Raw genomic sequence first — 14954 nt, forward strand, 5'->3', positions numbered from 1 at the left:
CAACAGTGCCATTTAGTGTCAGGAAAGTTAAATGCAGGGGGTGGAGTTTCCTTTAAATCCAATAATAAGAGCAGAAACGGGAAGCTGCAGTTTATATCTATTCTACAGAGACGTCTGACTATAATTTGGAATCAATTTGATCAAGTGCACAAAAACAGCATGTCTTTCTGTCGTTTCTTTGGCGGAGAGACTTACAAGGATCATTTCAAACCAGGTAAATCCGCAGTGTTACATGATGAACTGAGATGTGACGTAACGTGCCGTCAGTGTCGATTGCAGGTGCAGACAATAGAACGTTTTTAGACGTGTATTTCCTCATACCGGATACTGTCATTTATTTATTCACTTATTCCATTTGCACCTGAATAATTTGATGACAAAGGTCATATTTTTACATAACGTTAATTAGTGACCTCGTCTGCATAATTGGGACAAAGTTTGAAGGTTTTTGGGGTTGAGTGTTTGTTGAGGGTTTTCTGTGTGGAGTTTTAATTAAAAGAAATAAAATAAGATTAAATAAATAAATAAACAAACAAATAAATAAATAAATAAATAAATACAATGAAATAAAAGAAACTAAATTTCAAAATAGCACAAAAATACAAATAAAACACAAATAAAAATACAGATAAACAAAACTAAAACTAATAAATAAATACATAAAAATAAAAATAAATGAGAGAAATTTGACAATGGGATACCTGGAAAAAATATATGGGAACCTAAGAGCTTGTAAACATAATTAAGTTACCCTATTGACCCCAATCCATTGAAGTTGGTTTAATTTTGTTTATTTTTTTCATGTATTTTCTTTAATGTTATTGTTTTTATTTCATTATTTTTCTTCTTATATAGCACAGTGAACAGGACATTCCATATGCAGAAGTGCACGGATTGCAAAACATTTTATCGAGATGGTCATGTGATGTATGTTCTGTTTCGATATCCGGAACAGATGATGTTCAATGTACTTAAACATGTGACCATGTTTTCCCTTTTGTAACTGTTTAAAAAAAAAACAATAAAAAAGTATAATAACAACAAATAAAAAAAAGAAAAAAAAAAAAAATGAAATTAAAAATAAAGAGAAAAAGAGAAAGAAAATAAAAATAAAATAATAACTGAGACTAAAATTGAAATTGAAAAATTGAAAAATTGAAAAATTAAAATTAAAATTAAAATTAAAATTAAAATTAACAACAACATGTTAGCTTCATCAAAGTCATTAGGTGGGAATGGCTCTTTGTCCATATATCTTTCCTTGCAATGTTTTTTTAATCAAAGTCGCGTTTTCCACAGGTATGTACGTTTGCTCTAACTGTAACCATCCACTCTTCTCAAGTCGGTCCAAATTTGCCCACTCATCCCCATGGCCCGCTTTCACCGAGACCATCAGAGAGGACAGCGTGACCAAACTGATGGAGAGCCTAACAGCTTTCAAGGTAAGCGCAGCATTAATGGGTATGTTGTGAAAATGTATCCTCATGTGTGTGATTTTTGTAGGTTCTATGTGGCAAGTGCGGCAACGGACTAGGTCACGAGTTTGTCAATGATGGCCCACATGAAGGGGTGTCCAGATTTTGAATATTCAGCCACTCTCTCAAGTTTGTCCCGAATAAAGGTGACAAAAGCACAGAGCTGCCCATGTCTAATTGAATCACGACACTCACCCATTGATCATGCCGTTAACTATTTTTTCAATATTGGAAGTTGCATTGTTTTTTTCTATCTGCATTCTTTTGACACCAGTGTATGTCTTTTTTTTCTTCTACTCAGCCAAGGACAAGCACTAAAGAGCGAGCTTCTCTGACTGGTGTATCTGTCCTGTATGAGCATGTGATGCGGCCAGGATAAAATCCCGAGAAGGACATCCTGTCTGCTGAAGTATCTCAGACCAGCCAGCGACATGCGGCATGGATGGAACACATGCACTTTATTTTTTTCTGTTTTCAAAGAAAGCATGGAAGACAGTCGATAAATTGTGGCTTTTTGTTAAATTCATGTTCTTTGGTAATAAACTCACTCACTGCCATGCACGAATTTATTTGTGAATTGAAAATTCGCCATTTGGGAATTTGTTAGGGTTTTGTTTTTTTCATGCTTGGGTGCCGATAAAGCGCTGGCCGTGGCATCTGGCATTGTTTTTTTTTTATTTCCACAAGGGGTCAGCATTTCCCTTTTTTTCTCATGTTAGCGTTTCCAGATTCAGCTGCCTATATCAACCAATATGTATATATTGCATTGTGTTCTAGACAGCCACCCTCATTTCAAACTCATATAACTCCAAACCCATATAATTTAGGAATTCGCTATTTTGTCTGATGAATGAAGAGACTCTAAGGTTTCTTACGCTGTATTGCATGTTTATGTAGTCCTAAAACGCAATATTTTGTGGGTCCTGGAATTTGAGTGACAATGACAATGACTGGAGTGGACACATTTTTGCACATGTCTGGCAGTGAATGAGGTAATGTATTTAATAGTAAAGACTCCGTTGACACCCTGAACTATTACTACTACGCAGATGTGTATACGTTGTCATAAGAAATACAATCCACAAGTACAATTGCAAGTGAATTTGCAGTTTGACAATTGTCCACCAGAGGAAGCCATCCCTACATCATTTTTTTAGGCAAACAGTACAGTAAGTGCGCCCAAATAAATGAGTGATTCCACGCCTCGTGCTTGGCACGCAACTGCACTACTTACACACTTCATCTGCTGTCCGTGTTTGTGATCGAAAGCAAACGTAGGTTGCATGAGTGCCGTTTTCTGGCTCGGCTGCAGGCCGCATTCCTTGCGGCGGTATGGCTTGGCAATGGCACTGAGGTTTTTGAGGAGTAGCCGGGCCGCCTGGTTCGAAAGGAAAGGCTGTCATTATACAGGCAACAGCACAGTCAGAGAAGAGTGGTTGGCAGACAACAAAACATGGCTGTATTCTTGGATATGGCACGCAAGAGTCACCGCTTTGAACTTGTGTTGATGTATTCGCTGGTGTCACGCTTTCTCACGCAGTCACTAACCGCCTTGTTTCAAGCGATCTCGTCCGTCTTGAAATGCATCGTTACTCAAAGCGGGCGCAAACAGGAACTTCAATGACTGTGTACGTTAGAGTCAACCGGGCGAGGTATAGCAAAGAATTACAGTATCTGTGTGGTTCATTCAGCGAGTCGACTTTACTGTTTCCTGTCGTTTGACATGCTCGGTTAGTTGCAGTTCGGTGTCATGATACGTTAAGTGGAAATAAATTCCTAAGCATTTTACCATGTCTTTTGGGAGCTAAATGGGAACATTTTGTTGGAAAGCCTCACCGGTGTTTCATGTTTGCCTGTCATACTATTAGTATGATTGAAGATACTGCAGTAAAGGGGTGTTGCAGGCCAATTTGGAGTTATGTCTTCCCTCAGAGGGCCGTTATGATAGCACAACCATAAAAAATCATTAATTTTGCAGATCAAATTAACTCATTTACTGCCTGACATGCAAAAATGCGCCCACTCCAATGTCATTGTTACTTGAATTCCAGGACCCACATAATATTGAGTTTTAGGACTACATTAACATTGAATGCAGCATAAGAAACCTTAGACTATCGTCTTTCATCAGGATGAAACAGTTAATTCCTAAATTATATGGGTCTGGAGTTATATGAGCTTGAAATGAGGGAAGCTGTCTAAAATGCAATGCAATACATACATATTGGTTTACGTAGCGCTTTAACAACAGCTGAAGCTGGAACAAAGCGACAATGTGGAAAAAAGGGAAGTGCTGCCCCCTTGTGGAAAAGAAAAAAAAAACATTGCCAGAGGCCATGGCCTGCGCTTTATATGCACCAAAGCATGAAAATACCAAACCACAAAAAATTCGGGAAAGGCGCTCGACGTCATATTTTCAATTCCCGAATAAATTTGCTCAAGTAATGATAAACAATGTCAAGAAGCGATTGCAAAATGTCTACGTTATTGATTAGACATGACAAGTTGGCGTTTGGGCGCAGATTTTAGCAGGTTGACTCACATGTTACGCAGGGCACATAAATGATCTGGTGGGCCGTATTTGGCCCCCGGGGCTTATTTTTGATATAATGTTGGAGTGTATTATATTATAATGCCAATTTACATGAATCCAGTTGACCAATATTCATAGATTAGATTATATAACATAATTAGATGCGGCTTTATTTGTCTCACAGTGGAGAAATTTACATTTCATAGTAGCAAAAACAAAACACAGGAGCTGCTGTAAAGGCACCCACTGTCGTGGCGCCATCTTGAAGTCAAAAACAAGCAAACAAAAACACATAAATAAAATAAAATAAACACCAAATTTGATCTTAACCTGCATAAAAACTAAATATGTTGTGCTTGAATTGAAACAAAACGAAAAACCAAACCACTTTTCTTGAAATTTGTTTCAAGCTCTGTCACTACCAAATTCCAAGCAAAACATCAACAACTAAATATTGGATGGTAAATTAGCAAAACATTTTGACTCCCCAAGGTAAAAAAAAAACCCAAAAGCTTTTTTTCCCATCAGCATTTGTAATATGCCCTTTGTATGCTCCAGATCACAGAAGATGATTACTTGCAATTATCTCATTAGTCAGTGCCTCCAAGCCAAAAGCAGGTGTTGTGAGTGACATCATTCTTTATTAGCGTGTGCTCCAGGCCAGCTTACGGTGCCAACATACACATGCACGCACGCACAACCATTTGGTTTGGAGACAGTGCACGCTTTGTGCTCGATGCGATTGATGAAATGGAATGGCATTTTTGTGGTTTCCCGTCTAACAGACATAAAAAAAATAACCAAAAAAACATCCACATAGTTCAAGCCGAAATCTAGTTTGGTTGTAATGTGTGAGTTTATTTTCACCCTACTCAAGAAAATCATGTATTATCTTCTTATCCCATCTGCGGTTTGATTTGATCCACCTTTTGTAACATCGTGAATCTGATTCGGCCTGGACTTGTTTCCAGGCTGCTAAGATTTATATAATTTAGCTGTGAAATAACACAGATTGCTGGCAACGTTGCGAGCATGTGTGCGCGTGTGATAGATGGAGAGATAGACAGACAGTTCACAAGTAGTATCCTGAACTCATTCACTGATGTGTTCAGCGTAAGAAACCTTTAGACTCTCTTCTTTCATCAGAAAAAAAAAAGAGTTAATTCCTAAGTTATACTGGTCTGGAGTTATCTGAACTTGAAATGGCGGCGGTTGTACAAAATACAATAAAATACTGTACATACATATTGGTTTATATAGCGCTTTAACAACAGATGAAGCTGGAACAAAGCGATAATATTGGACAAAAGGCAAATGCTGCCCCTTTGCTGCACATTGTCAGAGGTCTGACCAGTGCTTTATCGGCACACCACTAAAGAAAAACCAAAACCCACATCACACTTTTCAATTCTCGAATAAATTCGGAAATGGCATAGTATATATATATATATATATATATATATATATATATATATATATATATATATATATATATATATATATATATATATATATATAGTTGCTTTTTAATAATAATAATAATAATACAATTCATTTATAAGTACCTTTCAAAACTTTCAAGGACACTTTACAGTCACAGGATTTTTTTTTTTCCTGCGGGTGAGCAGCGGCAGCCACACGCACAAGCATTCACTCAAACTGCAACTAACAGTAAATACATAAATAAATAAATAATATGACAACATAAAAACACAGAGAGTTATTCATTCTTCAGCACTTTCTATACCCTCTTTGTGACATGAAGCAGTTCTAGATGAAAGATTAGCAACATTTCTACCGTCAATATTTTGCTTACTGACAGGTAAATAAAAAAAATCTATAATGCACGAACTAAAGTCATCTTTCTGATGTAGTATTTACGTTAGATGCATCTCTCCATCCATTTTCCTCAACGCTTATCCTCATTACACGAATGGTAAACAAGCCAATGTAGTCGTTTCGCTAATCCATTTGACGTGTTTTCATTTCAAAGCACAAGTGGCAACAAAACAATCAAACAATCAAACATCTGCTCGGGTTGCTAATCTTGGACTTTGCTTGAGGAACAATGAAGGACTTGTCTGAAAAATACTTAAGTGACATAATTCAGCCTTCCCCTTGTGGGATGACAAATTAGCGATCCAAAAAGTTCGAACCTAACCGTTCACAACCCGCAGGCGGCTACGTAGCCAAAATGACGAGCGTTACTTAGCATCTGGGCTAAATTATGGCTAAATCCACTGGACATGGAGCAAAGCTCAGCCATCCATCTTGCACATTTTGGCATATGGGGTGGGAGGGGTGCACGTAGGCCTGCAGGCGCTTCACGCCGGACCCTGGGAAGCTTCCCTTCTTTTGCGCAGTTGCAGAACATTGAGCCGCCGCTCAATATGTCTACGAGCGAGACTACACGGACAGCAAAGTATCGACGCTTTTCACCCCGTCTTGAGATTTGACTTCAAAAGCCAACAGGGATCTACTGACGTATTGCTTTTTAGCATCTGCATTTCACTATGGCGGACTATAAATAGGATGACCACAGACATACAGGGTGTAACTTTTATTCGGTGAATCACTGAAGACGCCATTTTGCTGTAATGCTGTTAAAAATGCATGTCAAACTGCTTCAGTTCAATTCATTTAATTGAGGTGAGAGGTTACAATCTATAATTTAGCCTTAGGCACAATCATGGTCTTTATTAAGTTGTTCATTTCAATCCTTCAAGGACAACCGACATCACTTTTTTGTTTCCTAACTGACATCAGAAAAAAACGTTTTATAGCATCTAAAATACCTAAAACACGCAGTATGATATTTTTAGTCAAATGCAAAACACCAATAAAAAAGACTTAAAGTGTAAAAAATCTGCAAAAAAATTGAGCTGCGAATTGAGCATTTTCAGAAAGTCCCGCCCCCAGTTTGTGACGTCACGCCAAGACGTCTTGAATAGCTCAAGAATCAAAATAATGGCTTCAGATTCAGAGAAGATGCTTTCTTGTTACACATCCAGTTATGAATATGATACAAATAGTTCTGAAGAGGAAAGCATACATGTTTGCAATCGATTAAAGAATTTATTCCGTGCCATTTTGAGGCAACATTGGGGGGAAATATATCACCAAAAAAGAGGCAGAAAATGGCGACCAAGCTCCGTGTGAAGAATTAATCAGCCCGTTTCCAGAGGCTGATTAATTCCTTACATGGAGCTTTGTCGCCCTCTTCTGCCTCTTTTTTTGGTGCCAAGTACAGCCAAATGCATTGACGTGATGGAAGGACTGCTACAATGTGTCCTTTTTTCAGTCAGGGGCGTTCCTTCAGTGACGTAGGGTGAGGTCACCAACTCAAAAACAAGACTTCCGGAATATTCAGCGCGAGTCTTAAAATGCAAAATATAGCTATATGCGGTGGAATCTTTGTAAAATACGCTCAGTAGCAGTCATTTGAAGCCATTTTACAAATTATGGACACAACTTGTCCGGAGACGTCGGTTGTCCTTTAAAACTTTTCTAAAATATATTTCAAATGTGACTTGCATACAATTTCAAAGTCAGTTGTTGTCAGCCATGTTGTCACTTCAAAAGGTGACTTATCGAGAAAATGGTGCCAAGCATGCGACTGCGTGAGAGGTGGGAATTATTCAAAGTGACATTTTGGGAACGATGGTTTTCTGATGTGCTTACTTCTAAATGGTGTTATGCAGATGAGGAGAAGAGGGGGAACATTTCAAATGCTGTCGTTAAAAGTGCTGCGGTGCGCAGCTGCATAGGATTAATTTAGAATGTTTTGGTTCCTTCCCATTTATCCGTTTTTTTACAGCACGGTATGTGCTAACCACTACGTCACCATGATGCCCATTTTGGTTAAACTATTTAACCAATTGGGGATTTTATAAGACGGAAAAATAAAACGTTAGTTGAAATAAGAAAATCGCCATTTTGGGGGTTATCGTATTTAGCTAGCTATCTAGCTGGCTACCTAGCAAGATAGCTATTTGCTATCTATTAGCTTGCTTGCTATATATTTGCTATATATAAGCTATCTAGCTCGCTATACATTAGCTAGCTTGCTAACTTTCTATCTAGTTGAGTTATTCCAGGTTGAGTGAACGCTAGCGCAGGTGGCTGCCGCTGCTCACCCACAGAAAAAAATATCCTGTGACTGTAAAGTGACCTTGAGAGTTTTGAAAGGCGCTTATAAATGAAATGTATTATTATTATTATTATAAATCGAAGCCCATTGTCGGCTACCCTGTCCTATCCCCCCCCCCATGTATGACTTGAGCCAAAATGGATGCCTCCTTGCTAACGCTGGCGGTGACTACTCGTAAACACGATCCCGGAGCGCTGTCTAACCGCGTTATCTTCAGTCCCGACACACAATAAGAGCCGACCTCAGCGACTCACTTCAAAAGTCGCTGAGCTCATTGAGGCGCTGAGACACACTTGGCAAAAACTATTTAATCAGGAGCTTTCCCACTGCGACAGACGCGCAAACGTGATACGCCATGACAGCCTGCGTGTGTGTTTCACGAGGTTAGACGAGGTTCGCCGTGTTTGTTTAGACTACCTGTCGTCCTTTCAGAGACGCACTGATGTTTTTTTTTTTAAGGGCTCATTCATCTCCGCATCTTAAATAGCGCAGTAATGGAGAGCGGCGTCGCCTAGCCTACTTTGCGTCGAACAAAAATTATACCACGAGGATCAGTCTTTATTTTGGCCTCGGGTTGTGTCTACTGGCTCTTTATATTTACGGCTTTGCTTAGTTTGTGATACATCGTGCTCTTCGGCAGGATTTCGTAGCAGCAAGAATGGCCGAGAATGATTATAGAGCAGTTTTCTATTGCGTGAATGACATCACGACTGTAGATCATGGAATCGACGGGTTATACTGGGCTCGGTAAATCACATAGTTGTGTCGTCCAAGAGTCTTGGTGAAAGGTTTGGATTTAGCCAGAGAAGGAAAGTCAACATTTTGGAACACACGCACATAGTCACACTTATCGATCCAGCATAAAGAAGTCATAATTTTCAGACATAGTCTCGCCATATATGACAGGACAGGGTGGTCTCAATCACTATTCATTCATATTTGCGGCTTGAAAATATGACGTAGAGCGCCATTCCCAAATGTGTTTTTTCTTGTTTGGGTGTTGAAAAAGCGCTGGCCATGGCCTCTGGTAATGCATTTCCTTTCCACAATGGGGCAATTTCTCCTTTTTTGCCATGTTAGTGCTTCATTCCAGCTTCAGCTGTTGTTAAAGCGCTATATAAACCAATATGTATGTATTGCATTGTATTTTGGACAGCCGCCCTCATTTCAAGATCACATAACTCCAGACCTATATATTTAGGAATTAACTCATTTTTTTTTATGAAAGTAAAGAGTCTAAGGTTTCTTACGCTGCATTGAATGTTTACGTAGTCCTAAAATTCAGTATTATGTGGGTCCTGGCACTGGAGTGGACACACTTTTGCACGTCTGGCAGTGAATGAGTTAATTTAATGGAGAATCCTATAAAATCAATAATCAAGGGCGAGATTAGGCCCACCAAATAATTTTCCTGGCCCTTATCGCAAAAAAAAAAAAAAAAAAAAACAGATGTGAGGAGATAAAATGTGTTTTGTTGTGTCTATCAGGCCCACCTGTTATGAAGTTTGGTCCCTGTACCTCCGCTCCGTGACTTTCCTCTGAATCCCGATTGGTCGCCATTCCTTTAACATGAAGCAGCAGCAGAAAAATAAATGACACAATGTCAATAAAACTGAAATGTGGAGTATTTTTCAAGTTGGAAGACAAAAAAAAAAAAAACAGAATTTTGCGGCTATGGAATGCTATCAACCATCTGAGGACGCCTCGCTAGCCACAAGGTAGCACGGCGCCCGCTAATGGGATTCCTGACACGCTCTCGATTGCTTTGTCATTGATGTGGGCTCATGTCAAGCAGCGCCCCCCCCCTCCTCCATTTCCCCTTCATCTCTGCTCCCTGTGTTGCCTTCTCCCCCTCTCCCCATCTGAAATGGATTCGTTCCACTGCTGCTTTTTTTTCTCTCCAAAACAATCGTGCAAGAAATATAAATACAGTGGGCCCTCAACTTACAAACATCTTAACTTACAGACTTTTTGTCTTACAAACGTCAAATTTATGAAAATTAAACCTTATAATAAGCACTATTTTCATAATACACACCCACCACGGCTGGCGGAGTGATCTTCGGCGGAAGCACACGACCGAACAGCACCAGAGGTTAAGTGACCAACAGTCCTCATGGAAGGTGACTCTCCTTCCATAAGCCATCAATGACCATCAAAAAGGTAAATAAAACTTTATTTTACAGCACAGTTTATTTCTTTAATTACAGTCCTCATATAATGTGCCTCTCTTTCCAAACAGCAATCCCCTTTGACCTCCAATGCCATTCCATCAAGCCATCAATGACCATCACAAATGTAAATAAAGTGACTTTATGATACAATGCAGTGTATTTATTTCATTACAATACAATAGCACATTTATTATACATAGAATAAGGTATGTTGTGTGTAGTTTTAAGGCTTATTTAGTTGAAAAGTATATTTTATGGAAACTCGGGAACGGATTATTCCCATTTTAATGGTTTCCTATGGGAATTTTTTTTGAGATACACACTTTTCGCCTTACACACTCTGTCTGGGAACCAATTAAGTTCGTGAGTTGAGGTCTCACTGTACATTCGGATAAAACGTACGATTGATCTCAGATCCCTACAGTTGGCCAAAACGCTCCTAAAATGCGGGAACAGGGGGTTGCACACCACCTGTTGTTGCTCTGGCATGCACTTTCCAGCTTACAAAAATGTCTTTTTTTGTTTTGTTTTGTGGATAGAGCTCCTTTTAATGAAACCGGAGATTTCGTTCAACCCTGTCATTAAAGTACGAAAAAGAAAAAATGCAAAAAATGCACACACGATGGATAAAATGTGGGGCCCGCTTTCACCTTAGACCTCCCGTTCCTCACGCTCTGTTATGACTTTAGTAAACACATTTGCCACAGAATAGTTTGACAGTCCTGTGCAGGCATGCTTGGCACGCTTTCTTTCAGTGGAAAAGATGTTCCAAGTCGCAAAGTTCTTAGGCCACACCCATGAAGCAATGCACGGCGTCGACGTTCCCCTGTATTTACCCGGCTCGCCGCAGAACTCTGCCCTGCAGTTACGGCGGAGAGTGTGTGGCCTTGCAGCTGGCCTTCACTAAGCATACGGCGTCTATATGCGTACCCCCTACCCGCCTGTTGTGTATTGATATTGTTCTGAAAATACCATTTGAGGAGACATTTTTATCATGATGACATAAGAAGTGCGAAATGCGGCGGTTTTTCCACCACAGAAAAGTGTTATTGTTATTTTCTCCACTCAAGGCCACTTATGCCGACAACAAAAATTGTTTATTGCTGCAAAGTAGATTATAAACAAAAAATGGGGAAATGACCTAGATACACGCCACTTCTATTTCCAAAACGGTATCCCGTAAAAAAAACACGTAGAATAGTGATGGAAATGTGACATAATGTAAATATAACTAATAATCAGCTCAATTCTTTCAACATGGGCAAACTATTCGCAGTCATGCTAAATGGATTTTGATTATTTTTCGTCTTCCTAATTTTCACACCATGAAATATAACCACTATGAACAGCTATACAAATGGGCAGCATTTTCACAGCCCCGCTTTGTTCAGTCTGCGGCTGGATGGATGCATGGTTTAAGGAGAAGGAGCGCCGATGCTTACGTGGATCTGCCGCAGCTTGGAATTGAAGTGGATTTACATAGGACAGGAGATGTGAGACAGTCTCTTTTTGTCAATGAATTCGACACCTTTATGACTAATCTCAACATTTAGCTTGCAGCAGACATGCACATTTCACCAAGGAATTCCTTATGCACTGGTGAAAAGGACGCTTTGATCATCTCCTTTATTTAGAACTGCTTCATGTCACAAAGAGGGTGCAGAAAACGAAGATTGAATGACTGTCTTCCTTTTGTGTTGTCATATTATTTGTGAAAGTGTTTTTTGTTGTTGTTTGGTTTCAAATTGGCGCGAGTGGCTGTCTTTACAGCAGCTGCTGAATTTGTTTTTCTACTTCTTCCTTTTTTCTTTCTTACTTTCATAACTTTGCTGCTGTGAAATGTAAATTTCTCCACTGTGCGACTACTAAAGGCTAATCCAATCCAATCCGAGTTCTTTATCTCTCTGCATTGTCTCTTTGCATTGAACTAAATTGATGTTAGCATTTAGACGTTGGTGCTTGGCAATCGTTTTCCTTTCACACACGCCTCCTGCTCTCGATGATGCAGTTGCACCCAAACGAAAGACAAAGATGGCGCCACGAGAGTGGCTGTTTTACAGCCACTCCTGTATTTTGTGTTTCTACTTCTGCTTTCCTTTCGTCTTACTTTTATCACTTTGCTGCTGTTAAATGTAAAAATTCTCCACTATGAGACTAATAAAGGCTCATCCAATCCAATTCTCAAAACATGCTTCGCTAATGTCTTAAGGTTTGTACCTGTCCACCTGACCAGGGTGACTTTCATTACATTTCCCCAAAAAAACATGCTACCATTCATGCTTTAATCCTTACTGACCTTTAATAATAATGGGAGGGGGAGCGTGGTGACAAGCGTCCGGGACGTGTGTGCGTGTGTGTGTGTGTGTGTGTGTGTGTGTGTGTGTGTGTGTGTGTGTGTGTGTGTGTGTGTGTGTGTGTGCATTCCACGCAGGTGAGCTAACAGGCCATTTCAAGAGCAGCACTTCACTAGTACATCTGCTTTATTGTATCCTCAGTGACTTTGCTATGCTCACTTTTTAACCCCATAGTCCACAATTCATCATCTTTTTTGTGTGTGTGTGTGTGTGTTTTTTGCGTCATTCAATAATGACGGGTGGCGTCTTTTAAATAAGCCGCTGTTGGATGTCAAAAGGGAATTTTGCGAGGATGGTAGAGCATTGCTGTGCTTTGTACAGCTCTCTGCTTTCCCACAGCCGCATACCTGACGCAGGTGGACGAGGCGTTGAGAACAGAAGATGTTGTTCGGGGTTTCAGGTGTGTTTACAGTTTGTGCGTGTGTGTTTGAGGGTGTGTGTGTGTCTTTGAGGGTGGGAGTTCCTGCTTTATGCAACTCAGCATTATATTTTTACTGTCCGTGTGTGTGATACTAGCAGAAATCATATTTCGACACATTGCTGACAGTTTTTTTAATTCACTCACTGCCAGATGATGTGCAAAAATGTGTGCGCTTCAGTGCCAGGGTTTTTGTCATTGTCACTCGAATTCCAAGAACCCACATAATATTGAGTTTTAGGAGTACAGAAACATCCAATGCGCATAAGAAAACCTAAGACTCTCTTCATTCATCAGACAAAAATAGTTAATTCCTAAATTATATGGGTTTGGAGTTATATGAGATTGAAATGAGGGCGACTGTCCAAAATATAATGCAATACATACATATTGGTTTACATAGCGCTTTAACAACAGCTGAAGCTGGAACAAAGCGCTAACATGGAAAAAAGGGAAATGCTGCTCCTTCGTGGAATGGAAAAAAAATTGCCAGAGACCATGGCTAGTGCTTTATCGGCATCCAAACTAGAAAAAAAATGAATACATTTGCGAATGGCTCTCTGTCATATTTTCAATTCCCGAATTCGTGAATGGCAGTGAATGAGTTAATGACTTCAAAACGGTCAAGCTATGCTTAAAACAACTTTTGAAAGTATGATTACACAAAAAGTCGGTTCCATTCAGATGCGTGGCAGATGTGTTCTAACAAGCCACAATTGGAGTCATGTCAGCATTTTTTTGCATCCATTTTTTAATGGGCATGGCTAAACTGAATGAGTTATTTTTTTAGCTTGTTTTTTATGAACAACATAAATAAATAAATACATAAATCACAATGATTCAATATTAAAGCCAGCAGATTTTTCATTGGACTGCTTACAAAACACCAACATTCTCCTGTCTGCTAAGTGGAGACAGAAGTTACGCATTAGGTCACGCTAGCTGCCAAATTCAGATTAAATAAACACCTTAACTGAATTTTCTCACATGGCTTAAGGCAGGGGTGTCAAAGTCATTTTTTTGCCGCGGGCCACATTGTAGTTATGGTGTCCTCTCGAGGGCCGTTATGAATTTGGGGAACCCATTAGAATGTTTAAATCCCTTCAAATATTACATATAGAGAACACAGCAAATTAATGAATGACTCGTTTTCAAATCTGAAGTCAAGAATAATGACTTTTATTGTGGTTTACATCCAAATATATGAAATTTTGGCTCAGATTTTAGCAATCATCATGGAATTTAACAAGTTTGATTTGCTTTCGCGGGCCGAAAAAAATGATGTGGCGGGCCGGATTTGGCCCGCGGGCCTTGACTTTGACACCTGTGGCTTAAGGTCTGAAAAAAATCAAAAACAACTTTGAACATTCAAAAGAGGAAATGTATCATACACCAACCAAGTCATATCTCGCCGTTTGTTTCGGCAATGCGAGTTTGATTAATATGACAGAGCGCGTAGCAACTATAGAAGGATAAATGATGTCGCCTCCGTTTAGGGACATGGCGGAATTGACATTCTGCCAGGTTGGAGGTAGCTCGGTCGATTGGGGCTTACCGAGCCCTCTCCGGCGTGTCAACTATATGGATGTACTGTCATGCTCTAACTCACGTATACTTGACGTTGCCGATAATTTGTGATCCATCCCGAAAACACAAATAGTTTTGTTTTGCTGCGGTGCTAATTAGCAGCATCAACGTCAAAACAGTCACAATCGGATCATTCTTGTTTCTTTTGAGCTGCATTCTGACTGAAAAGTTCTCCAAATCGACTTTTGTGATTAAAATTTCAGCTTTGGCAGTTTGCACTAAAAATAAAGCAAGAGAAAGCTGGTCGCGGTCTGGATCCTTTT

At 39.6% G+C, this 14954-nt stretch overlaps 1 protein-coding gene across 1 annotated transcript; it reads left to right on the forward strand.

Moving 5' to 3' along the window:
• The first annotated feature begins 53 nt into the window (after positions 1-53).
• msrb1b (methionine sulfoxide reductase B1b) lies at positions 54-2032 on the forward strand. Its single transcript, XM_089015435.1, has 4 exons — positions 54-214; positions 1300-1442; positions 1504-1621; positions 1777-2032. Exons 1-4 carry the CDS (start codon positions 160-162, stop codon positions 1791-1793), a joined length of 333 nt encoding a protein of 110 aa, XP_088871561.1. The 5' UTR covers positions 54-159; the 3' UTR covers positions 1794-2032.
• Positions 2033-14954: the final 12922 nt, after the last annotated feature.

The sequence above is a fragment of the Hippocampus bargibanti genome, linkage group LG15 (genome assembly GCF_051943395.1).
Source record: "Hippocampus bargibanti isolate YZ-2025 linkage group LG15, ASM5194339v1, whole genome shotgun sequence".
Taxonomy (NCBI): Eukaryota; Metazoa; Chordata; class Actinopteri; order Syngnathiformes; family Syngnathidae; genus Hippocampus; species Hippocampus bargibanti.